This window comes from Corylus avellana, chromosome ca2 (assembly GCF_901000735.1).
Source record: "Corylus avellana chromosome ca2, CavTom2PMs-1.0".
In the NCBI taxonomy this organism is placed as follows: Eukaryota; Viridiplantae; Streptophyta; class Magnoliopsida; order Fagales; family Betulaceae; genus Corylus; species Corylus avellana.
Window position 1 is genome coordinate 25985068 of NC_081542.1, and position 27504 is coordinate 26012571.

General features: G+C 35.3%; 4 protein-coding genes across 5 annotated transcripts in view; 1 reads left to right on the forward strand and 3 right to left on the reverse strand.

Moving 5' to 3' along the window:
• The window catches only part of LOC132170612 (uncharacterized), a 17454-nt gene extending 10779 nt beyond the window's left edge, over positions 1-6675 (forward strand). For both annotated transcript variants that reach the window (XM_059581643.1, XM_059581644.1), the window contains exons 8-11: positions 4127-4287; positions 4599-4700; positions 5449-5671; positions 6312-6675. In XM_059581643.1, coding sequence (XP_059437626.1) covers positions 4127-4287; positions 4599-4700; positions 5449-5671; positions 6312-6445 — 620 coding nt within the window. In that variant the 3' untranslated portion in view covers positions 6446-6675. The remainder of the gene's footprint in view (positions 1-4126; positions 4288-4598; positions 4701-5448; positions 5672-6311) is intronic.
• A 1884-nt stretch (positions 6676-8559) lies between these two features.
• Positions 8560-12079, reverse strand: LOC132172977 (uncharacterized). Its single transcript, XM_059584544.1, has 5 exons — positions 11899-12079; positions 9879-10019; positions 9250-9489; positions 9102-9161; positions 8560-8918 (listed from the first exon to the last, which is right to left on the reverse strand). Exons 1-5 carry the CDS (start codon positions 12007-12009, stop codon positions 8814-8816), a joined length of 657 nt encoding a protein of 218 aa, XP_059440527.1. The 5' UTR covers positions 12010-12079; the 3' UTR covers positions 8560-8813.
• Positions 12080-14139: 2060 nt separating this feature from the next.
• LOC132169452 (uncharacterized) lies at positions 14140-16817 on the reverse strand. The gene is made up of 4 exons (XM_059580485.1): positions 16740-16817; positions 16340-16527; positions 16092-16254; positions 14140-14322 (listed from the first exon to the last, which is right to left on the reverse strand). The coding sequence occupies exons 1-4, from the start codon at positions 16815-16817 to the stop codon at positions 14140-14142; spliced, it is 612 nt and encodes a 203-aa protein (XP_059436468.1).
• An 8010-nt stretch (positions 16818-24827) lies between these two features.
• LOC132172162 (glucan endo-1,3-beta-glucosidase 11) lies at positions 24828-27077 on the reverse strand. Its single transcript, XM_059583612.1, has 3 exons — positions 26872-27077; positions 25637-26703; positions 24828-25300 (listed from the first exon to the last, which is right to left on the reverse strand). The coding sequence occupies exons 1-3, from the start codon at positions 26936-26938 to the stop codon at positions 25211-25213; spliced, it is 1224 nt and encodes a 407-aa protein (XP_059439595.1). The 5' UTR covers positions 26939-27077; the 3' UTR covers positions 24828-25210.
• Positions 27078-27504: the final 427 nt, after the last annotated feature.

A 27504-nucleotide genomic window follows, 5' to 3' on the forward strand; every position in this document is an offset into this window, starting at 1 on the left:
ATGTTGTTCCGAAGCCAATCTTCTTCTGCGTAGGTGGATTTCAAGATCCTGCGAATTACAAGAGACTCTCCTTGATCTGCATATGTCAAGTCTTCCTCAGACTCTTCATCAACTGGTTCATCCCCATCATCTTCCAAGTCTTCCTCAACAAGTGAGATTATCTTGCGATTTGGACAATCAGAAGCAATATGTCCAAAGCCATGACATTTAAAGCATTTTCTACTTGAGTTAGAATTATTGGAGCGATTTGAACCTGCATGAGCATCACTCTTGGCTGGTTGTTTGGCTTCACTCTTGGCTGGTTTGGCAGCTGCATTCTTGGGATATGGAGTGGTCTTGGCAGTAGAACTACTCCCCCGGTTGGTGATTCCTCCTTGATTGAAAGGTCGATAGGTACTCCTGCGCCCTTCCTTCAATTGTCTCTCCACCTTGAGTGCTAGCTTACAAACATCATTGTAAGTCCAATAAGGCTGTAACTGAACAACATTACTGATTTCGGAACGTAAACCTCCAAGGTAACGGGCTACCATTTGCTCCTCCGGTTCTACAATATCACAACGCATCATAGAATGATCAAATTCCGCTGTGTACTCCTCCACAGAAAGTTCGTTCTGCCGAAAGTTGTGGAACTTAAGAAAAGCATCTTGTCGATAATGATCTGGCAAATACTTCTTCTTGAGAGCCTTCTTCATCTTAGCCCACGTCACAATGCGGCTTTTCCTTTCACGTTCCCGTTGTTTCTTAAGGTGCTCCCACCAAATAGAAGCATGCTTTCTCAACTTGATGGCAACAAGCTTCACCTTGTGGTGTTCTGGAACATCTTTGTAATCAAAGATTCGCTCAATGGTATTAAGCCAGTCAATGAATTCATCAGGCTGCATTCTTCCTTCAAATTCTGGAATATCCACCTTGACATCGTAACGGCGTTGGACACCATGAAGTCTTAGGTTTCGAGGATGAGGTGGAGTGCTGTCACTTGAGGTGTGACTACGAGCTTGGTGAAAAGGATTAACACCCTCTCCATCGTCGCTGGAAACTTCATTCTCCGAGTCATGATGAGAGGCATCATGTTCAGAGGCTTCAAAATGTTGTAAACGTTCTTGGAGCTGCTGGACTTGTCTTCTCAAGTTGTCCATCTCAATATCTCGCGGGTCTCTTTCTGGAGCTGCTAGGGGTTGGTTAGCCTGAGCACGACGACCACGAGCAGCCATGGAAATCAAGACTTGAGCAACCTTTGCTCTGATACCAATTTGATACCGGACAGAAAAAAGGATGGAAAACAAGTACACAGATTCACACTCAAATGATAGATAGAAGTTCACCACCCAAAAGATAACACCCAAGGGATATAGAATATCACCACCCAAAGGCTTATAATAAGGGATACAGAACTAGAAAACTCACCACTCTAAGGCTCACACCAAAGAGATACAGAGATACAAGGAGAACTCTCCTCTCAAAAGCCAAAGGCTGGTTTTTAAATTAACACAATAGTCTGATTCCTACACTTGCACAGACAAGTATTATATAAGCTTAGAACAGCCCTCTAAGCATAGGATAAGTCTCTAAAGAAATAAAACAAGTAATAAAGGCATAGAACAATCTTTAATTCGTGGGCAGCAGACAAGGGGACAAAACAGCCTACTTAATGCGTATTCCCGAGAAGGCTGACCACTCCACTTGAAACAGTCATAACTTTTGGCTCCCAACTCCAAATGATCTGAAACGTTTTTAGTTGGAAAGATAAGATTCTGAACTTGAAGTTAGACCTAGGCATGCGTTCGAAATGATGAAGTACTGGACGGCTATGATGTTTTTGAACTCACTAGAACCCTCTAGACTGCATCAGGATTTCTTCAATTTGGGCCTTGACATTCTGTTGGGCTTGTGGACTTATTTGGGCTGAAGTTTGGGAGATTGTTAATGGACTCTTGCTGGACACACCCGTGTCAACAAGAATTGTAATGAATTCTTCTATTTTATGTGAACCTATTTGAGAAAATGGAAAATTATAGTGGTGCACACTTATATGCTAGAATCTTATTTTTTGGTTCTTTTATAATACTAGATATTTAAGTAGTGCAATGAAATTGTCTTTGATATGGGGTGACTACGCTTTTAATAAAACTGACTTACTTATCCAAAAAAAAAAAAAAAAAATTGTCTCTGATATACTTTTCTTTACAAATCCTTTGCCATTACAAATGCTTCACAAGTTTTCAAAGGTTGCTATGTAACAACCATGCGATCAAGACTTGTTACCTGTAACAAGCCTTACTGCCTAGGATGGGCTCTTAATCAGTTAGAACCCTTTTTTATGAGCCCATGTCTGCGGACATTGGCACAGTGTGGCATGGAGCAAGTTGGTGTCTTATGATACTATTAACTTGAATTAAGGCTGGGCACTCTTTAACTGACTTAACGTATATGGTTGTGGATCTCGCATTAATTTTGCTTCAAGTACATGTTGGAAATTAGCCCCAAGGGGTTGGCTCAAGTGGTGAAGGCCTTGGAATTTGGTGGCATTCCTATAAGGTCTAAGGTTCTTGAGTGCAAACAATTCCTTCAAGCCACGCCTGCAGCAAAGCTGAGTCTTACCCGATCCTTTTATTTTATTTTTTTTGGGGGGGTGGGGGTCCGTTTATGATTAGTAAGTACAAAGTGACCCTGCCTTGAGGGCTTCCCTGTCATTAGGAAAAAAAGAAAAAAAAAAGTACATGCTAGGACTTGGATCATCTTGTTTTACCATGCACTCGGCCCTTTCTTCGCAGACAAATCTTATCAGTGACTTGAGAGTTCAACTTTGTGGTTTTTTCTTTAGCTATGTGGAGATATAAAGGACTTATGGGTGATAGGTGACATGGCATGATATGATTGGGTTTTGGAAAGGACTGCTGGAGAAGGTACCAAGGTCATACATGAGTTGATCAGGATCCTAAATCCTAATCATAAGTCATGGTGGTATAGATCATTTATGGATATTGATGTAGAGTAGGCAAGATGGCGTGGTAAGCTATGATCAGTTTTCAAGATGGAGGGGAGGGTTTTATGAGATTCTAAATTGAGGAAATCTAAGGTCATGAATAGTTATGTGTTGCTTGTTTTTATATCCACTGCTAAGTGATGCAGTGTGAGGAAGGAACTTATCAGCTTTTCCTTTCTTCTATCTATGGTTTTGATGTTTCTTAATGAAATAATTGGGTTGCTCATCTTGGCCCTTTGGGGTGCATACCATCTATAATAGTTTCTTCTGTAATTTTGCCATGACCAATACATTTACCATTTATGAGATTGGTACTGTTTGATCTTTTTTGGAATACATTTCACTGTAAACCCCTTATGATTCACATTATCAGGCATATATGTGTATATGCATGAGTGCGCATCAAAGAGTTAAAATTATTCAAATCTCGCTCACATATAAAATGAATAATGTGTCTTAAAACTATCAGGCCCCCCATAGATGGGTTTCACTTATCAGATCAAGCTTGTAACACAATGTGGTGGAAGTTGTAATAGGCTCTAAGGTATTTACTGGGACAGAATGATGGTGGCATTCAATGATGTTATTTGACTTGGCAAGATCCATAGGTTGCTGGCTTTGAACTTATAGGTACTATTAGAAGGATTCCAAACTAGGTCTATTATAGTAGTGATATCTATAGGTGCGAGCAGTCATCCAATACTAGCACATCACATAAATTTCCATAGGTGCCTAGACAGCTACTACTGTGGCGCATTTGCACTTACGATTATGTATATTTTATTTGGACTTTTGGGAAGTCCTTTCTTTGTGTAATAGCATATTGTTAAGCTTATAGCAATTGGGTTTCTATATTCTTTTCCTTTTCCTTTCATACGACTTTCACATAAGGTGTCCTCAATTCAAAAAATAGTTCTAGATTTGCCCACCTTATTTCATATTAAAGTGGTGGAACCCCATCATAAAGATGTGGAGCTCTTGCCTTGTCAATTTATCCCATTGTTGATGTTATTATCTTTATAACTCCTTTACTAATTTCAGGAGAATGAAATAAAGACACAACAGTATTTGATGTGCTTTTTATATTTTAACTACTTGATTCACATAGCGAGTGATTTGCAATTTTGTTTATTGACATTACAGGTGACTCAGAGAAGCTAATTAAGGTGTTATTTGAGCTTGCTAGGCACCATGCACCAGCAACTATATTTCTTGATGAAATTGATGCTATTATTAGTCAACGTGGTGAAGGACGTAGCGAGCATGAAGCAAGTAGGCGTTTGAAAACTGAGCTTCTCATACAGGTGATGTTTGTTTCTTACAGGTTGACTGTTTTATGTGACTGTGGATACATATACATATACGTACAAACATATGTGGCTCATAAACATAAGAGACAGTTTCTTTAAGCACTAGCAACCCAACTTTAGTCTCATTTTTTTGAGGTTGTTCAGATTGTCAGCTCCAGTTTGTGAAATTTCTTCAGCCCTTCAAATAGACCATATTGTTAAGTTCTCAGTAAAAATTTACCATTAATGCATTAGTACAAGGAAACGAAATCTTACACAATTTCAACTCTACTTTCTCAAAAATTGATCACCTGGTTAGATTGCAGATGGATGGTTTAACGCGGACAGATGAACTTGTTTTTGTTTTGGCGGCAACAAATCTCCCCTGGGAACTGGATGCAGCTATGCTTCGGCGTCTTGAGAAGCGAGTATCCTTTTGAGTAGTAAGTCCAATTTTATGCAATAGTAAAAAAGGATTAGGTTGAAAGGTAAGAGTTTCCTAGTTACTATTTCTGCAATTCTGGCTGTTATGACGAACTAATTTATTGTAGAAGAGCCTTAACTGTCTCCATATTATTTTATGCTTGGTGTCATTCTAAATGTATGTGGCACCTGTTAGCAGAGGGTTGGACTACTAAATACATAAGCTTTCTTCTAACTAACAAAATGCTGGTTTCTGGATCTGGTTTGACTAAGGAATTAATTGACTGCTGTTTTATATAAGTTGACAGTTACTATTACTATCAAGTAAAAGAAAAAATATATATATATACGATTTAAATTGAGAAAACAAGATATTTAAATCACTGGCCCTCAATTTTTGTATTTTTGGTCACTTATAAAATGTAATACTAAAAAAAAAATTACAGTATAAAATGTGCTAGGGTTGTTCTACAGCATCTCTCTTATCTGACTCTTGTTAGGCAATGGTCCTTGGACCAAATGATATCTCGTCCACAAAACAAGGGATGAAGGGTGAGGTCACAATTGTATTTACCTATAAGAAAGAACTATATATGGGTATTTCAGTCTGATGGTAGTATTGTTGACGGTAAATGGCAGATCTAGCAACTAAAGTTCAGTGTTATTTGTTTTTTTTTCTTTTTTCTTTTTCTCTCTGAGAAAAGTAAATTGTTTTATTGGTAAAATTGTTCTTCTTTGACCATGATAATTAAGATCCTAGTGCCTCTTCCGGAGCCAGAAGCGAGAAGAGGCATGTTTGAGGAACTCATGCCATCACAGCCCGATGAGGAGAAGCTTGTTTATGATTTGTTGGTGGAAAGGACGGAAGGCTTCTCAGGTTCAGATATTCGGTTACTGTGCAAAGAGGCTGCCATGCAGCCCCTTAGACGCGTAATGGCAATCCTTGAAGAGAGCAAGGAAGTGGTGCCTGAGGATGGTATGTGACTTCCAATATTTCTTACAGTTTTGAAATTACTTTTTGATAAGTAGTTTTGAATTTATAAAAATGCCTGATATAAGGAACCAAGTATGAGTACCATAAATAGCTTATGGTTTTATTTTTAAGCTTTCCAAAAGAAAATATAGAAAATAAAACATATACAAATCATACATTGCATTAACCTTTTAGATGCTTCCAAGAAGAAACTGGTTAAAACTGATGCTGTGGTTTATTACCTCATTGGCAGTTGCCTCCTCTCCATCCTGACCCCCGTGCTCTTGTTTTTAATTTTTTCTTTCATTTTTTTTTTTTGGGTCTTTTTTCTTCCTTAATGCTCTTAATCGTTGATGAGAGGCTATTTTTTGATGCAATGGTAAAAGTATGCCACTTCATGCAAAGTTGAGCACCATCAATCTTTTCATACATAATTATTTTAGTCTTTACTATAATAAATATCATCTCCTCTTCAAGTTATACGGTCCAAATAGTTACAAGTTTGAAAGCCATTCGCTGTCGTAAAAACTGGACGGGAGGTTTACACATCGGACGTTTTATACTTCTTTTCTTCCTGCAAAGTCAGCACGTCTAGCTCATTTTTGAATGTCATCTTGACACTGAAGGGTTTTCTAAATTGCAGAGTTGCCTACGGTTGGGCCAATCAAACAGGAGGACATAGAGACAGCTTTGAAGAACACCAGGCCATCGGCTCATCTCCATGCTCACCGTTACGATAAGTTTAATGAAGATTATGGTAGTCAAATTCTCCAATGAAGGCACCCACGGACTTTCAATTGTGGAAAAGTTTCATTGCCCCAGATTGTTGCCATTTCTTTGACCACCAGGATATTTGAAGCAGTGTGTTTATAGAGACCAGAACCCAGCCGTTTGAAGCTTTTAACTTTGCAAATAGCTCGATTCTTTGATGTTGCTTACACGATAATTTTATGTCATGTCGTGAGCAGGATTTAGAAAATAATGGTCTACTTTTTCATCTTCTTCTCCTCCTCCATGGCCTGTTTTGTTTACGCTTAAAGCTGTTTCACGATACTTTCTTTTTTTCATTTACTTAGCCCTAAACAGAGCTAATACGCTCATTTGACAATAAAATGACAGATTCATGAAACCAAAGTTATTTGAGGAAACCTTCTCAAATGTCTCATGTTCTGCATCAATTTAGGAATTAGGATACTTTTACCATTCTTAGAGTATTCTAGTGAGTAGATTTTTTAAGTGGTTGCTGTATTATAACTTCTAGATAAATGCACGCTCCCATTCTCATACTTCTACTTCTACATACAGGCTTATAAATACATACAGGCTTATAAAATCATTATGGATCCAAAATTTAATAGTTTTTCATTCTAAATTTAATGATGATTTTAAAAATTATAGTGATTTTAAACTCACTCAGTTTATATAAGTGTCATGTGGCACATCATACGAAATTTTTTAAGTATTACGTTTCTTCAAAGTCCAACCATCATCTTTAGATCTACCGGTTGAGACTGTCTCATATAAATATTTATAGATTAGAATTCTCTTCGTTTCAAGGAAAATGGACATGCATTGCCCCATGATACTATGTACAAAATAAAATCTTGACCGCATTTTCAAGTATATAGAGGATCCTATTCTAGCTGTTAGAGATGATAAATACTAATATTATGAAATATCAAGATATATGAAAATAATTGTTTAGTTTTGAAGAAATCCAAAAGTTCTAGAGGGTCTTGATTCATCTACATTAGACTTCTCCTAAATATAGTTAAGAGACATGTTACATATAATTTTTTTTCAACCATTTCTTTTGCAAATTGAATTCACTATTGGATTTGTGAACTCATATAAAGTAATGTTAAAAGTCACTCTTGTGTCATTCCAAGAATAATATAGTTCTTAAAATTACTATCGGACTCATGATTGATCATTATTGAGTTTTGATCAAATAATAACTTTTAAAAACCATCTCATTTTAAGATGAGCATAAAGACTTCTACAATTACTCACTCACATGTGGATTCTAAATATTCAACAATAAATTGATCACCCATTCACAATACAAAAATGAGTGAAAAATGAAATGAAAAATGAATTTTATCATTTCTCTGTAGTTAATGAGAATGCTTCCTTAGAAAAGAGAAGAAAATTAGAGATTCTGGGCACAAGAGTTTACGCTTCTGTAAGCCTTAGCTTTGGACAAGCTGGAGTCACCGGTAAGCAAGAAGCAACTACTCTTAGAATATAGTAATGATCATCTAACCTTAGCTTCTGAAGCAATAACGTCATTTTGAATACTAGAAAATGTCTCTTCTCTTGCAACTCTGCCATTGCAGGCTTATCCATAACTGGTATATCACTGAAGAGGTATTAAGCTAGTAGTAATGCGCCCGAGAAGACAAAGCACCTCCATCTTTCACCTTATGTTTTGCCCGATTACACCTTAAGACATCGTTGAATATATTAAGTGTTTGAAATTCTTCATGACTCAACTTTTTTGTTTTGTTTTGTGAGTTCTCATGACTCAAACATGAAATATAAGAAGAAAATGAAAAGTGTAGTGCTATAATTTTATCCTACAACAGTGTTGTGACAATTTCAACCAACCTTTGAATCAATTATTTAAAAAAAAAAAAAAAGTAGTTGCCAAGTTGAGAGAGAGAGAGAGAGAGGGAGAGACCCAAAGTTTAGAAGAACAAACTCTGAAAAAAAGTGGTTGCCAAGTTGAGACCCTCGGTCACAGGTTCACTGGGGAGCTCAACCTTGACAGCAACCTCTTTGTCTACAGCCTTCAGTTCAACCCCACCGTGTTGAAGCTTGGTCGGCAAAATGGTGGCTCCCAAGTGGCAAAGCCAGCTAGGCCTTGTTAACCTACAATAACTAATATCTAATGCTGATAATTTAGTTGTTTCATATTATAAAGAAACACTTCCAATACACACACCTCTAGTCAATTTAGACGACAGAAAGCTATCCAGAGTCATGCTTCCTACAAAGCGAGCACAACATGATAGCCCCAAGATACTCGTCATGAAAGAAATAAATACGATAACAAATGCATTGTGAAAAACCCCACAAAAACCACCATCTAGTGAAAGAACCACCCAGTCATAAGATTATCTCTCTTTCTCTCTCCACTGGTTCAACGAAATCCCTTTAGAGGGTCAGCTGCCTTGCCAGACCTTGCATCTGTCCATGCTTTTGCAATTGTCCGTTTCATTTCCTCGTCCCCTTCCTCGTACATGTTCTGCAATTTATACATCAACATCAAATAGGCAAAATTAAAACTCAATAGCAGAAACTCTTGGTGCATGTGTGGAAATTTTCGAGCACATGAATAAAAGTTAGGCGATTTAAAATACGTCATGTCAGTGTAGCATTACTCCAACAACCACATATGTTGCTAATTACTAAGCAGCGAGAAGCTCACCTTCATTAGATCCATGATTCCAGCCATGGGATCCCGTTCTTTATCCATATTTGGCTTCAGCTGTAAGACAAAAATGCAATTAGTTGATTATGTTACAATGGCAAAATGTATAATCCAACTACTGTACCTCTCACAGTGTGCAATATACCTTGTCCTCTTTAAACTGCAAATCTAACCAGTTCCCCTTTGAAGCTTTGAATAATGTAATAATGCACCTTGTAGGCTTAACAACCACCTTGCACTTATCTGGAACAATCTCCTTGTTCAATTTAGCAATGGCAGATCGGTAGTTCTTCCCTTGGACATCATGGAATTTCACATCAAACGAAACTGGCTTAAATTCGGTTTCAATTTTCTCCTGCTCAACTCCCTCTAGGGATATATATATCTGCAGGTGGCAGAATCATGATTAGAGCAACTAGTGATTATACAGAAGACCCTAAATACTGGCAAGAACCAAGAATGTTTTGTTGTCAAGAAACCAATAGAAAAATTGAAAAAACAAATCACAAACAATATATATATATATATTTGCATATTGTTCTTTGCTTCGATGCCTTTCAAGGACCAACTCCAAATTTGATTTTGTTTTGCTTGAGAAAGTGAGAACCTAATATCTGGCCGAGGACATCACCCATGTTTACCCTTAGTAAATAGCTTTTTGCTAACTTTTTTTCAGCAATGAGAGCCTAATATCTGTCCAAGGACATCACCCATGTTTACCCTTAGTTAATAGCTTTTTGCTAAAAAAATTTCAGCATTCAAATTCATTCTTACCTTGACTTTGTCATCGTCCTGATCCCAGCTGAATGATGCAAGAGTAGTATATTTCAATGCTGGGGTTGAGGGCACCGTAGGAGCAGCTGAAATGGGAGTTGGAATTTGCGAGGAAGCTGCAGCGACAGCCTCTTTTGACAACTGGACAGGGAGAACCAATAGCAAGTCAGTGCTCACAAAGGAAAACATAAACCACATATATTATCTCGTTTGACTGGGAAAGTCAAATAGCTTGCAAACCATTTGGTGCCTTTCAGCACGGTGGGTATCTGAGCTCAAAATAAAAGATTGTAATCAATCTTTGCAAATCACTTCCTTAGAAGATGTCCACTTTACTGGCAAGAATAAATCCAGCATATGCAAAAAAAATATATCATTTACACTTGCGATTGGCACATCATTTATCACAACATAAAGGTTTTAAGAACTGTTTATTAGCATGTCAACATCTTAAATACTGATGACACCAATTATTTAAGAAGGCACTCTAAAAGGGAAACCAATCTTAAAGTAGGTCTTCAAGGGTTTTGATAACTAAAGTGATTTTAAAAAGTACTGCAAGAGCAAGAAGCTGCTAGACTCCTTTATTATCATATGATTGAATCATCATAAGAATTGGCTAAATGGCAGAAATCAACAAAATAATGTTCTACTATTTTGACCACTTTTTAGTGGTTAAGGTGCAAGCAAGGTTGTAGGTAGACGACATTGGTAACAGTATAAGCAGATCAATTTGGGGACAGTTGAGACAACTTCCAAAGAAACAACTCCAAGTTATCCAATAGTTTAATAAATCGTACCAAACGTATGCTTTAAAAGGGTCTACTTTCAATAGGAAGTACCTATCGATTAGTTTTATGCTTCAGAAACTGAATGTGAACAAAATAATAATTAATATCACGAAAAAAGGGGTTTCTTGCTCAAACCAAAGCAACGACATAAATCATACAAACCTAGTAATGTCACCAAGGCTTAGTGAGAAACGTACATAATTTATTGCTTTCATTCAATTGATTATCCATATTTTCCTAAGAGTAGTGACATCGAGTAAATGCACTGGTGCTGTTTGTTAGGCGTGGCATAATAATAATAGCGTCTCCAAATCAAATCATTGCGTCATGAAATCCCTGTAAGCTTAACTGCTTCATGTAAACTCAAAAACGTCTTAGGAATAACTACTTTCTTATCTTCAACGAATTCAATGTAACAAAAAGCCATGGAATCCAATGAGTGATCAAAATAAATGCACTTTTCTAACAAAGCATTTTCTTTCTAAATGAATGATACAGACAATGTGTTTACTCGCAGACTCCCAGTAGTTTCTAGAAATTCATCAAACACAACCTTTTCAAATTTCACAGGCAAAGTATTTTTGGTAAATCCCCGCTATTAAAATGTGTTTTTAAACAAAACTCACCAAAAAATGTCTTGATTGAGAGTGCGTTAGAAAAAGTAATGGCAAACAAAACCAAGTTTTCAAACTGTAGACAGAGGTGCATTTTAAAAACGCATGATTTTAAAAGGCCAAACGAAATTTTAAATGCTAAATCACGATTTTACCAAAAGATTAACTAGATTCATAATCATCGGCTACATTTTGAAATCGCTATTTTTCAAAAAGTACGAAACCGCTAAACCAAAATACTTAAATTCATGTACAATTTCACAATGACATAAACATTAGGTTCTATGAGGAAAGAAACAAAGATAAAATGAGATTTACAAAAACAAAGAGAAAAGGAAAGGAAACAAGAAGAAATCAAACGACGTCTTAAGAGGTAACTGGAAGATATACACAATATGTATACTCCCCGAGTCGCAACAGTAACACGAAATTCATGATTTTACTAAAAATTTGTGGTAAATCCTAATCAAAATAGGTAATTCTTCACATATAAGCAATACAATTTCACAATGACATAACCATTAGTTTCGACGAGAAAGAAATACAGTTTAGATAAGATTTTTTTTTCAAAAAAAAAAAAAAACAGAGAGAAAAGGAAAGGAAAGAAAGGAGAACCTTCTCGAGGTTGCTAATCTCGGAGGAGATGAGGGAGACGATGCGAGGCCTCTTGGCGATGCTTTGCAGGTGACGAAGCTCCTCCAAGTCTAGAGCCAGTTCGTCCGCCATTGCTATACTTTGCTTGCGCTTCTAGTCTTGCGTCGCTGTGAAAGTAGGCTTGTTTTATAAGGATCGTCTGTGGAAATGGAAAATGCTAGAACCTAGTGTGCATTTGAAGGGGCAAAAGCGGGTTTAGATAATTATATTGACATGGGCTTGGGCATTTTGAGAAAAAAAGAAGGTTCTAGAGGGTTACTAGTAGGTTATGGCCCATGCCAACAGCCATAGGAACAGAGGGACTCATCGGGCAAGTGAAATGTATTTACGTGGCGTTCTTGATTGGGCCTGGGAAATCTTGGGACTCAAAGGTGGATGGTGAAGAGAAAAATATATTTCAATAATTTTAGGGAAACTTCAGAAAGTCCCCCTGAACTTCCAGCCATTTTGATAAATTCCCTCTGAATTTTCAAAATTCTCACTTAGGCCCCTTAAACTTTGGTTTTCTCTCACTTTGGACTCTTTTAACGTTAAAGTCAAACAATTTGACTTTTTATACCCATTTTACCCTTCCCCAAAACTACGTCGTTTTGTGTCATAAAACTACAACACCTACCCAGCCCAAAACGACATCACCCCCTTGGCCAAAAATGGGGTGGTCCGGCCACCCCATTTTGGCCTCGGCCACCCCTGATTTCCTTTTATTTTTTTTATTTTGCTTTTCCTTTTTTTTTTTTTTTTTTTTAATATTATGCTCAAAATGATGTCGTTTTGGGTTGGGTGGTGATATAGTTTTGAAGTCCAAAACGGTGTAGTTTTGGAGTCCAAAACGACGTAGTTTTGGTTGAGGGTAAAACGGGTATAAAACGTCCCAAACGACGTAGTTTAATGTTAAAAGGGTCCAAAGTGAGAGAAAATCAAAGTTCAGGGGGCGTAAGTGAGAGTTTTGAAAATTCAGGAGGGTTTTTTCAAAATGGCTGGAAGTTCAGATGGGCTTTCTGAAGTTTCCCCATAATTTTAATAAAGAATAATGTTATTTTTCATACATATTTGTCACATTCAAAAAAATCACTTAAAATATGTTACATTAGCCGAAGTAAATAGAGATAAAAAGTAAAGTTACTCTTTATTAATTAAATCTTGAGTTTATGTCTCTAAGAGGTAGCTCAATTGGTTAGGGCCACACCTAATAAAGCGGAGGTCACTAGTTCGAATTCCCTTCCTCTCTCTTGTGCAAACATGTAAAAAAAATTAAAAAAAAAAAAACAAAGTCTTGAGTTTGGGCAAGGCTTTTTCTAAACTGTCATTCCATGTTCAACTTGATTGATTAATAAAGAGCAATGCTACATAGTACATATAAAAATCTTGCGTTTGGGCAAGGCTTTTTCTAAACTGTCATTTCATGTTCAACTTGATTGATTAATAAGGAGCAATGCTACATAGGACATATGCTACACCTTCATCCTACCTCCATTTAGGTTGATGTGTCGGTGCTGTCAGCCCTTGGATCAATTATTGTCATACACACCAAAAAAAAAAAAAGAACTGATGAACACTACCACAGCAGCCCAACAGCAAGATAGATTATGATTCTCTACAATTTTAAAAAAATAATAGATTCTCAAATTACGCAATTTTGGTTGTTTTTGGGCATCAAAACGCTTGAAAAATGTCACCTATTAAAAATGTGATATATTTTAGTTGAGAATTGAGTATATTTTCATCACGTTCTTGCTTTCTATGTTGTAAAAAAGATTTGACCCAAAAATTGTTTTTGGTTCTTGCTCACTACGTTCTCAAGAGTGTAGAGATGAACCCTTTTGAGAAAAAAACAAAATTTTTGTTACTTCGATAATATGCCACATTTTTAATATGTAGCATTTTTTAAGCGTTTAGATACTTAAAAACAGCATAAATCACGTAATTTGAGAATCTACAATTTTTAAAAAATTGTAGGAGATTCTGATCCATGATCTAGATATGTAATTGATTATATGGCACATTCTTCTTAGCACATTTGAAGAGAAGCTAATTATAGAAGATGACAAGTGATGAATACCCACCTGAAGCATCAAAAGTTCATGATACCATCAGTTATATTTTCAAGGCAAACGTTTTGGCGTTCCTCTGAGCCGTACAACAAAGCTTTCAGCCTGGGATGAAAAAAACAAGCTGTTTGAGTCTTCTCTTGATTTTGTGCAATCAGTATGATATATTCTGAAGCTGCTTTTGCAGCTGTGCTCTTAGTTGGTAATTAGAAGCCAAGTTCCTATCCAAATTCTCTTTCACGGCCATAAGTTCAGACTTACTCTTTTCAGCTACTTCTATCTCAGAATTATAGAAATATTCATTGCCACCTTGGAATTTCATAAGGCTTGTCTGGTGCTGCAAGAAAGATCAAACTGATTTGTTAAGGATGTGATTTTAGTTTAATCAAATAACCCAGCAATAACTTGTATAACGGAGATCCATGATATTTTTCAAGACTATCATGGAAAAGAAAGCAATATTTTATACAGTTTTATCGTTGTCATCATGGGACAATCGAAACAAAATTCTAGTTCATCATTCCAATATCCATATTAATCAAATATAACTCCTGATTTTCTCTGGCACAAATCATCTTAGAGTTTTCAATTCACAAATCAACACACACGATGATAATGAAGAAAACTGAATTGTTATCGAGCTCAAAACTTTTCCGTACAATCATGATCCTCTTATAACAATCCTACGAGCTTAGAAAGGTAAGAAACTAAGTGTAGCACTAACCTAAAATGAACCAAAACGCGTAAAGATGGAAAATCATGGAAATTAAGGAAGTCTAAATATCAAAAAGTGAACCAAATCAAGAAACAACTCAAAAGGGAAGGAATTGATTCGTTGCCAAAATTAGAAAATCATTCAAATTATTCTGTATCAAATGGATCTACTTGAACGGACTTCTAGTGGAGCATTCTGTCTTGACTAGGCTCGAGCCAACTTCTAGCAGACTTCTATCATAGTGCCCTACACTCCGATTTTGTCCAACATCAAGAACATGTTCAAGACCTCCATTTTGCAAGTGTGCTAGACTTCTCAAAAACTTAATGGACAAGTTTGGTTTAACAGCATCCCTTCTAATAACATGTAGTGGTCAAAACTTGTTCAGACCCAATATGTTAACTCCTTGGCTACAACTAACAAGTTAATTTTAACTTAAATAACAATGCGTACATGTGAGCATTTTCAAGTATGCGACCTCAGAAGTCAACTTAGAAATTTCATGTTACAATAAGAGATCATAAGGTTGTAATAGAAAGAGATCACTAGGGAGGAAAGGAGTCTAGCTTCAACTAAATCCTAAAAACCATTGGTGAATCGCCTTCAAAGGACACAACTGGTTAATCTATACATCAAGTCATCTTAAGAGCTAGCTATTGTATAGCATTCCCATCAGTGGCGGAGGGTGAGGGGGGTACAGGGGGCAGCTTATGATGGCACTATGTTAGAATGTTTCAAGCACACGATTGATATATATATATAAAGCACATACTAAGGAAGTGGAACTTATAAAGCTAAAACTTGTTGGTAAAAAAGGTTGATACTTCATACTTGATTGTTATTTGCCAAATTTATAGTGACAGCCTACTAGCTAGAAATAAAACACCACTTGTTAATTTCAATTAACACATTTGATGCATCCATATTTATCTCAAAGTGGTCAATAGGAGCTGTTTGTTGAGGTGTCATTCTATGTCACTAGATTTTTGTAATCTACAGTCACATTATCCTTAATCAGATTGATATTGCAAGTTTCTGTAGGAATTGTGTAAGCAAGAAATTTTCTGAAGCAAAAGATGTTCAGCGATCACATATAGCAGAGAGCGGGACTTCTCAATCTAAAAACAAAATTCCTAGAAAAAGAAATATAAATAAATGAGTACAAAAATGGAACTTATATTAAGATTGCTTAATACTGATACTTTCTTCTCATCAACTTTTCACAATATTTGAATACTCTCATGCAGAAACTTATAACAAACACAGATGACAGATCCATGTGAATGTGATGAAATATAGCAAACTGATAACACACTGCATTTCACAATACATCCAGAGGATAATATTCAATTCGATTGGATTGTAAATTTGTAATAGCCCTAATTGTTTACCTCTTTTATGCGGTTCCTCAATTCCTCAACACGCATTCGACATTCCACAACGAACTTCTCCACATTTTCTCTAAATTCCTTCATCTCACAGCTCTTCAATTCGTAAAACCTATCCCTCTCCTTCTCCAACTGCCCAAGCTCCTCCACCTCACTTTTCAAAACCCTCAACATTGCAACCCTATTTGTTTTTACCGGCATTGCAATTCACAAAGAGCTAGACCACAAGAAGATTTTACCTAAATTATTACCTCCAATGTTGCGAAACGGTGCAGTATTTGGCATCGAGGGTCTCGATTTTGGACTTCAGGGCCGAGATCTTGAAGCTCTGCGATGCGATCTTTTGTTCGAGCACCAAGCACCGTTGCTCCATGGACCTGATGTTCGCGTGCTTCGACGCCAACACCTGAGACTTGTTCGCCTGCCATTCTTTCTCTGCCTGCAAGCATTTTTCATCCCCAGTGAACACAGGTTCAAAAATTAGGGTTTTCTGTAGAGATTATAGAGATTTCGCTCTCTGTTTGGTTGTTAAACTAAACGAAAATAAAAAGGAGAGGATGAGATTATACAATGTGTTGGAATTATTTTCTTTTCCTCGATTTTCTTAACACCCAAACAGAGGAGAGAGAGATTAGTGTTTGTATTGGAGACCTGGAGGAGAGAGAGACGTTGGTTTCTGGTAAGTTCCATGTGCTCGAGCCGTTCGCGGAATGCAGAGGAAAGCGCCATTGCCGTGCGAGACATTTTGAATTTGGGATATATATATATACAGAGATAAGTCGGTGAGAAAGACTCGAGTACAGTGTGTGCTCGATATCGTGGACAAAGGCTATTGGCTGATAAAGAAAGAGTAATAGGGTTTTATTTCTTAAGGCGGTGCGTGAGTTTTAAAATTATTATTGAATTAAAATTAATAATAATTTTAAAAGTTACATTATTTTTAGAGGATAAAAGTCATATGTAAAACATTATTTGGGGCTGAAAATTTTTTTATTCAATTTACAAATTCGACACGAAATTAGCGGGTTAGAGTTGAGGGTTCTAACCCGTTTAATTCAATGCGTTGAATTATGATTAACCTATATAGTAGTTTTATACTCATGTCTCAACACGATTCAAACATGATACACGACATTTAGGGCTGACAATTTTAAACACGATCAGCTAACCCAACACAAAAATTAACGAGTTATGATCGAAAGGTTTGAGCCATAAAACATTTTGTTAATACCCTAATCTACCACTACACCAAATAATAATAATAATAATAATGATGTTTGAGATAGTGTCATTTGGGAAAAAGTCACTAAAATTTGTTTTTTTACTATTCAAATGACACTATTCACAAACAGAAATGTGTCGTTTGAACAGTAAAATTGTTCAAACGACACTAACTAATTTTTAAAAATTTGGCGCTCGAAATTGTCTCTTATAAGCTAGACAATCACACACTTTTTCTCACCCATACATTGAAAACTTTAAAATTATTTGGGGGGGCCAACGAGCCACCCCTAGAGGTGGCCGGTGGTGGCCACGCGCCACCCCCATGGGCCGAGGAAATTTTTCAGCTTTCTAAACGACTGGTGAAACCATCCAGACAATTTCAACATAGAATGCAAATTTGGAGTTTTTCACTTGACAAGTTTCCATTTCTTCACTCTTGATAGGCCCCTAGGTGGTCTAATGCCCCAAAGGTACTTTCTTGACTCATCTTAACACCATTTAGACCTCAAAAGATCTTAACTTTAACACTAATTCCAAAGATTCTAGCTTTACTCTACTCATCACAATGCCCCTCTTAATAAATGACCCAAAGTGTCTTATAAGTCAAATATTGCACATGCATGCACTTATTTAGGTTTCAAAATGCAAACTAGCTAACCTCTGAAGTTTAAACTCTCTTATCAAAAGCTAACCATTTCCCGTGTGGTCTAAAGCGTACGTGCGCACACACAAAAAATAAAGCTCTAATATATAAATAAAACACGAAAAAAGCAATTAGGTTTAGCTTTTCTTACCCTAAGCTTGGAACTTTTTGGCTCTTTAGACTCCAAATCCAAGCAAGTCTCCTCTCTCTCTCTCTCTCTCTATCTCTCTCTCTATAGGGCTGCTGCATGTCGAGCTAGGGTAGAGCTTTTAGGGTTTCTAGCCCTTTTAAAGAATTTTCTCCGTATTTATAAGTTGTGATGGGTCAGCCGGTTTCCGAATCGTTAAATCAATGTTCTTAAAATTTCGTTACCTCCTTCATGGCATTGTCTTAATGCTTTTCGATTTGTCCTCTTGTAATAACGTGGCATCGTCCGGACGTCATCCGAACGTTTTTCCTAATTCTAAAGTTTCTAAGTGTTTCTAAAGCTAAATTCTTAGATCCCTATCTATTGAAGCTTCCTTGTTAAGTGCATCACTTGTAGTGGTATCCCTAATATTATTCTATTTCCCAAATTATGTGATGGTTCAATATATTTTTTGGCATTCATTTGGCCACTCAAATTGCGTAATCAATGATCACTTGGGTCCAGACCGTCTAATTAATAAAGCGCGCTTACAATATAACCGAAGAAAAACTTCCACACCTCACTTTATAAAAGCATCTTCCTCAAATTATGCTAATCATCAAAGGTACCATTAGAAGAAGAAAAGAAAAGGCTAATTAAATCATCATGATTCCTATCTAGACATGGTGGGAATTCTAATCAACCTATGATCATTATAGCGTTATTAAAATCACAATTCTCAAGAGATTAACTTCCACATGCAATGGCCGTTGCCTTTGACCCTTTTTAATTAGAAACCAAAAGAAAGAATGGATTCTAGCTCTACAGAAGCCACAAAAGCCATATTCAATTTCCATCATGCCATTTCGTGACAACGAAAGTTGCTTGACTGCAACAGAGATATATGCCTGCGATAGCTTGAGTACATTTTTTTCATTAGGTTTTTTCTTCTTTTCCTTTTTGTTAATTTCTTGGCAAGCTAGTGAAGGGGTATCCGATCGAGTAGAAAAGGTTACCCGTAAAGAAAGATAAGAGATGCAACTTCCGTTAATTTGGGAAGGAATATTATACTAGCAAGTTAGTGAGAGTATTTTTCCATTTTCCAACCTTTGGATCACAACCTTTGAGTCATCCTTAATAATCGACTTGCAAGGAAAAGTTGTATGTCCAAAAGCTTATTTACATATAGCTAAAATTGTACTTAAGTCTTAAGTTATATAAGACACTTAGGATCGTAACATACTACTGAGCTCTGTAATCGATGTCCACAACGATCCATATATCACTCTATCAACACTAACCTGATGATACCCTTTTCTCTTTTGACGATGTCACTCATCTATCAATAATATCGATCCAATGACTTAACACTATACCCATACATAATACCAAAACATTTTAATCCAACTTATATGTCACTTTCTTTTTAACTCGATCACAAAAGTACAACTCCTTCGATCTCATACTCGACGTAATAATTGGCTATGATACCAAATATTGCAAACTTTTGGTAAAATTCGTCCTTAAAATCTGACTTACAAGGAGTGAGTATGTAAAAAATTATATACACATAACTCTTCATTGCACTATATCAGTATATTGTTATTTGCTAACCCAATTTATTAGGGTGAAAAGGCCGTTATAACCGCTAACCGCTTTTTTTTAAAAAAAAAAAAAATTAAAAGTTAAAAAATTAAAAAAAAAAAAAACAAAAAAGATGTCTTTTTTTGGTAATATAATAATACCCTACTACATACGACATCATTAATTTTTATATTTTTATATATATTTAAACACAAAACGACGTCGTTTTTTTGGTAATATGATAATACTCTGCTACATACGATATCATTTTTATATATTTATATATATTTAAACACACAAAAATGTCGTTCCATGTATTAATTTAACCGTCTTCAAAAGCGGTTAGTGGTTAACCACCCACTATTACCAAGTGCATAAGAAATACACAGGAAGAATTCTCAAGAATATACAACATTCTTTTAATTACTGCTGTTTGGTTGAAATCCTAAAGCATATATGGTGATCATGTATATGTAGTCTTAAAGGAAGACATGCTCTTCAGAAAAGTTACATCGATCGTGAGTGGTGACAAGAGAAGCTCCAACATGTATGTATATAGAAATTGTTCAACTACTTAATCAATCAATCAATATGAAGCACAAAATTTCTTGTCATGATCGACTCATCATCAACGGTTCATCCCCTAATTCACTTTCAATTATGCTAACGTGTCACCCTATCATTTATCCCAATAATACAACCAAGGACGATAATGTTCCAAAAAGAGTACCATATATTGATTATATTCTCTCGATCTGTCAAGTCAGTGCCACCTAGGGTGTCTGTCCATGTATGATTCTTTCGCACGAATTGAATCTCTCTCTCTTATTAGGTTTTGGGATTTTTTTTTTTTTTTAATGTTAATTTTTTAAGTTTTGCTTACTTGTCTTATTTTTTAGGGTTGTCTTGGGATTTCTTTGTTGTTACTGAGATTTTTCTTTTTTAAAATATATTCTTATCCAGAAAGAAATTCGGTGCACCTAGGAAATCATTTGTTAATCATTAGTGATCTAGAAGCAGTATGATCAATGTTCTTTTCCTCGACTTTTTTGTTATTGGCTTGGTAACTTATGGTACCCACTGTCATGTCAAATGCTGACCACCAAATTAATATCATAAAAACTTGCGAATGGAGTTCTCGATCTTTCTCAAGATATAACTGGGAGTTTCCCACCTGCCAATCAAGTAATTTGCTTTTTGCTAGGAGAGTAGAATTTTATAACAAAGTAATCACTACTTGCAAGCATTTACATTATTAATCTGGTGAATTATTTGATAGGGCCAAAAGATGTTACAGTTAGCAGTTTTAGTTAACAACTACTAACCGTGATCGCCTAGGCGGTTAGTAAAATTTATTAACCTCCGGGTTAATAATTCTAATAACTGCTAATTGCTTTTTAAAATAAAAAAAAAAAACAAAAAAAAAAAACAAAATGATGTCGTTTATATAGTAATACGATACTATCATACTATATACAACATCATTTCTAGATTTTTATACATTTTTATATATATTTAAAATTTTAAACACAAAAAGGACATCGTTTCATGTGTATATATAGGAGGTTAGGAATCTTTATATTTTCATTGTATCTTTATTTAAGGATGTTCAATCAATAAATAAGTAAACAGAATTAATTACAAACCTTGTGTTTTGAAAAAGGGTTTTAAGTCTTTTTAAAATCTAAAATGTCTATATTTTCTTAAAATTTAAGGTCTAAGTTCTCTCAAAACCTAAAATCTACCTACGTAACAATTTTCAATGGTGTTATTGAACCAATGCTGTGATCCATCGATCATTAACTACATTGAGATATGATAAATGCTTGTTATATATATTTTTGCTTTGTTTTCGCTATCACCTTATATTTCTCATTCTTGTGTTACCAAATAAAAATTACAATTTGATTTTCCAAGTTTTCCTAGTAATCTGTCCGCCATTATAGTATAAGAAAAAAAAAAAAAAAAATTAGCCATGCACTTTTCTAATCCAAAAAGGGTGGAAAAAATGAATAACTTAAGATCCTGGCAGCTTTTGTTAAAAAAAAATAAATAAATAAAAAAAATAAAAAATAAAAAATAAAAACGATCTTGGCAGCTTTGGTAATATCTTTTTCCATCTCTTTTCCTCCACATATTTTGCCCGTTATGTGATTAGGGTGGCCCTATATTTTAATAATAAATGAGGGGCATATATCATAAGATGATGGGGCACACCATTTAGCATCTCGAAGAATGGATTAAAACCAGTTGCAGGCCAGGGTGAGGTGGAACAGGATACTTTTCAGTTATTTGAGAGGTTTTTTTTTTTTTTTTTTTTTTTAACAGTTTAAAAATGCTCTTATAATATAATTAACTGGATATTTTTCCGTTCAAATAAACTGAAGAGGATCCTAATTTGGATCGAGATATAATTACACCAATCTTATCCCTCTGAACTCAAATCATAGCTGCATATGAAGGACAAAACACCAATCTTGATATATGAGATATCAAGCTCAAGAAGACACAAACTCATGTTCCAATGTCCCAACAATATTAATGAATCCAAAACACTGGCAATAATATTGGACAATGACACTTTCTTGTTTTATCTAGTCATGTTTAGTCACAAAGCATATGCATATGGCTTTGTCTACTAATTATTTGTTTAGGTTTCAACAAATAGGAAAGCCTGATTCCTGAAATATTTTATATAGTATGAGAATAAAGAAAAATATATAGGATTTAAGTTGAGACTCTGAAAATTTAAATTCATTCCTTTTCGCTTTGAGTTAGGGTTGATAATTTGTGTTTACGTGTTGTATTCGGATTGTGTTGAAGCATGGGTATAAGATTATATAGGTCAACCATAACCCGACTCATTTAATTAAATAGGTCAAACATCTCAACTATAACCTACTAATTTTGTATTGGCTTTGCGGGTTGCTTAAAAAATTGACAATCTTAAATGTCGTGTGTCGAGACATAGATACGTATAAGAGTATATAAGTTAACTATAATCCGTACCATTTAATTAAATGAGTGAGACTTCTCAATCCTAACATGCATGCTAAATTTGTATTGAATTAATGTCAGATTCGTGAATCGTATAAAAAATTATCCATTGATGTCCTACTTTGAGCCACCATAAAAAATGATAAAATTTGGGCATAGATTCTGAATTAAGCCAGAGCCACAAGCAAGGCGAAAGGTCGATCAACAAAAACCATTTAAATTATTATAAAAACATATAGTTTTAAGGGTAAAGTCTATATGCCACCCTTAAACTACCATCCAATTGATAATGTGTCCTCCCAAACCTTTAATTGTGACAATATCCCCTTCAAACTACCAAAACATTGTCAATGTCCCTCCAATTAGGCTAGCAAAAAAATAAAAATGCCTCTATATATTTCTCAATAAGAAAAAAAAATATCCCTATAAATTAAATAAATAAATAAATTTAAAAGAACGATTTTTTTTTTAATTTTAATTATTTAAATGAAATTTTTAAATTTTTTTTTTTAAACTGAATTTTTTTTTTTAAAAAAAAAAAGACATTTTTTTTTTTTTAATTTTGTTTTAGAAAACGAAAATTTTTATTTAAAAAAGTTATAAAACAAAACAAAAAAATTTTAAATTTTAAATTTGTCGCCCTATGGATTTTTTAATTTTTTTATTTTTAGTTTTATGTTTTTTCTAGAATTTTTAGTGTTTTTTATTTTTTAATTTATTAAGGATAGTTTCGTTATTAGGAAAATATTGACATTTTTTAGTAATTTAGGAGGACATTATCACAATTAAAAATTTTAAGAGACGTTGTCAATAATTAGATGGAAGTTTGAGGGCTTTTCCCTATATTTAATTATTTGTATTGAAGTAGAATGTTCAAAAAGGAAAGGATAATCTACTCTAATTAATATTCTCCATAATTCTTAGAAAAAAGTGTCTTCTTTTCTGAGTTGGGTCCCATGATTGATGGGCTGCATGTGCACCACGTTGGCTGATGTCAAACAGGTCGACCAATCCTCATCGACCTCTACCAATGCTGAGCTTATTACAGGAAAAAAGCTCAAAAAAGCTCCTTTGCAAAAAGATTGGCCATGGCCACTGCTGACGGTTGGGGAATAAAGCTGGGCCGCCCCATTTTCCGCTTGAGGATAATTAAAGGAACCAAACAAAGCCTAACCGGTTTCACCCTCTACATTTTCTCTTTCTCCTCTATGTATTATTGTATATATATATATTTCTCATCAACTTTATATATTATATTCATTTTCTACGCAAAGAGACGTACAAGAGGTAACCAATTAACCTACAAATATAAAAACAACAAAAGAGTCGTCAGTGATATATATATATATATATATATATAGGTTAACAACCGGCCGGCAACCGCACAGACGGACATATAACAACCGGCCGGCAACCGCACAGACGGACATATGCACATAACGGCCGGGATGGCCATATATATATATATATATATATATAGGTTAATAGCCAGCCGGCAACCGCAGAGACGGACATATGCACATGTCGGCCGGGATGGGCCATGGCCAACATCAGTTTTACAAATTTTCTTTTTTAAAAAAAATATTAATTAATTTTACTTTTAAAATTTGCATTTGAAACAAAATCTTTTAACTTGGCCCTGACCCAAAAGAAAGTAGTCAGTCCATATTTTATGTTTGGCCTAAACCTATAAAAAACAGTCCAAAATTTTTAAGAATACTTTGTGCCTCTCAAACAAAAAAAAATCCATATGTCAATAATGCTCCAAACCCACGAATTAAAATGCCCTACGTCTTTCCACAAAATTCATATTGTTTTCTAAAGTGCAATTAATATGCATATGAGGAGAATGCGTTTTTTCATAGAGCTAAGGGTAGGGTTTGCTTAATGGATACTAATTTTATTTTTTATATGTTGATTTAATATTTAATATTAATAAATTTATCATTCATTTTTTAGCCTTCTATTTTAATATATTTCTCACTCATATACTTTGGCCCCAGTCGATAAAAATTCATAATTCCGTCCTTGCCGGCAAGGGTTTTTTTTCGCGCATGAGTTGTAGCGGGAAATTATTAGTGACGACAAAAGTAATTAAGAAGCAAACTCAAGAAATCTTCATATATATATTAAATTATTAATGTACATGATAACAGTGATGGATTCCACGTCCCAAAGTAGAGAGCTTTCCTTCCAACCAATAGTATAATCGAAGAAGTTATTCTCACTACACTATTTTCTCTTACAGCAAACGGTTCTCTTTTAAACAGACGGAGAAACATCATCATTTTCTACATACTTACATGTCATAAAAAAAAAAATAACAACTAAATACGTTGAACAATAAATCTAGATTAAGCTACCGCTAATTAACAACAAAGGAATGATTGCTTTACGGCGGTCGTGCATGTTTGAAATTGGGAAGCTTCTTGGCAGTTAATTTGTTGGAAACCTTAAAGGATGAGGTCTTTAAGGTCATATACTTGAATGTCTTTAACGTTGTTTTCTTACCAAAAAGTGGATATTTAAATGAACACCCAAATTTCCTTAATATGGTCTTCTCATAAAAACTTGGAAGATGATCACCAAATACACAAACATCCAGTACACCATGCTTTGACATTCCATGTTTGCTGCCTGTTTCACAGTAAATCCCATTTAAAGAGATAGAGGAAAAAGAAAAAGGATAAAAGGAAAAAGTATTAGATCATGAGTATTCATCCAAATAACAAATCAAGCCCATATAGGCTTAAATTTTATTAAATATGTAAATACAGAAAGGAACAAAAAAAAAAAAAAAAAAAACCTTTAACTTTTATATATATATATATATACAGATGCTCCTTGCATTGATATACACTTTTTCCTGTTGTCTCCTATTACAGATTCTTGCTTCTAATATATTCTTTTTTCTTTTTTCTTTTTAAAGCCAATGAAATATTGATTAAGAAGAAAATGAACCTATGGCTTTACCTTTGTAGCAGAGGAACTAAGATAAATGGAAGCTGTTGAAGTTGATGAAGTGGACGAAGTTGATGAAGTACTTGATCTGGTAGTGAGCCCTACATTGTAAGACATGGTTCCATCTGGATGATAGAGACCATAATTCCTTTCTGAAGTTGGTCCAGGCTTCAAATTTTCATTGAACAAAGCGAACAGATAAACTTCAAGCCTCATCTTAGGCCTCAAAGGTGTCCCTTCGTTTAGCAATTGCCTTCTGAACAAATTCCTATTGTAAGCCGCGGCATTCTCTATGGTTGCACCAACCTCACCAGTGTCTCCTTTTGACGGCCAACCGGTCTCTGAAACCCGAACCTCTATTTCCTGAAAACCCATTCTAGCAATAGCAAAAATGACTGCATCTACTTGAGCGTACAGCATGTTGTCATAGTGAAGCTTGGTGTAAGGGTCTACCATTCCTGAATTGGGATTAAAAAGCACATAGTCCAAAGGAATTCTATTTGGATCATCATTATAAGCAAAATATGGATAGCAGTTGATCCAAAAGGGTGCTTTGGTGTTTGACAAGAATTGTAATACTTGTGACATGGTACTATAGACCTCGCTATTGAAAGTCCCGGCCGAAGGCGGAAACGACTGTTCAAGAACCGCTAGAGAATTAGGCGTTGAGACTTGAATGTGAGAGTCTAGGCCTAATTGGACTAGAGCACCATGAATGCTGACCATGGCTGGAACAAGATACGTCATTAGGGTATTATCACCGCCGGTGAAGATTTCATTTCCTACCGCTATCCCGGTAATTTTAGTGGCAGGAAAATACGGCTTGATATTGGTGGTCACCCATTGAAGGGCTTGTTGCGGGTCCATTAACTGACCTAGCATTGCGTTCTCGATTGTGACTACGAGCTCGACGTTGGAGTTGGCGAATGCGCTCAAAACTTGAGGATTGGTGTCGTAAATTCTTGCTTTTGTGAGTTTAAGAGCGCTTAGCAGATTGAGGACCTTCTCGGGTGGTGGCAAATTATTGGCCACTTGACCATAATTGATTCCAAGTGATGTTACTCCTAAAAAGCCAAAATCTGCAGAAACACAAGCAATGAGAACAATAAATGCAATTCATAGCTAATGATCAGAGAAAAAGAAAAGAAAAAAAGTAAAATGAAAATGGATTCATGGGAAACTCATAGTATTAAACGTAACAGCAAAAAAAGAAGCAAAAAACAAAAACAAAAAGGGTATATATATACCTGAGAAGTAGAGAGAAAACATAAGAAACATATGGATCATGGTGATTCTGCTATGAAGATTTGCCATTGAGAAGGAAAGAGAGAGAGATGGAAGAATTTAAAGCTGAGCAAGAAAGAAGGAAGATATATAGAGAGAGTTTTATGTATATATGCTTCTATGAATTCCTTTCTTTTCTTGTTTGAAGTACGTTTGGAGGGTTTGTGGGTTTTAGCTTGCCTTGGCAATGTTGGCTTCTGGTCTTACCTCTTGGCAGGTTTTATAAAAGACTTGGGTTTCCCCTCTTCTTCACCTGAAATGGCTTCCTTTTCAACTGGATTGTCGCTCCTTCCAACGCACGCCAACTTCCAATTAACTTCGTGTGACCATAATGCCCCGGCCACTTTCTTCAAGCTAAAGCAACGGCAAATCCCACTAGTTGGTTAAATATATTAGAGCCATTGGAAGCAAGTTGGGGATCCCAAAATTTGATGTGTCAGGAAAAACTGATGATCAGTTTATAATTAACGTTAGTTAAATGATAAGAAATTTAACTTTATTATAAATAATCGTTGCTATTATGTTTTACTGATTGAGATCCCACGCAGTACTTAGGTGTTACATGTGATGCAATACTTTTGTTTTGTTTTTGCTAC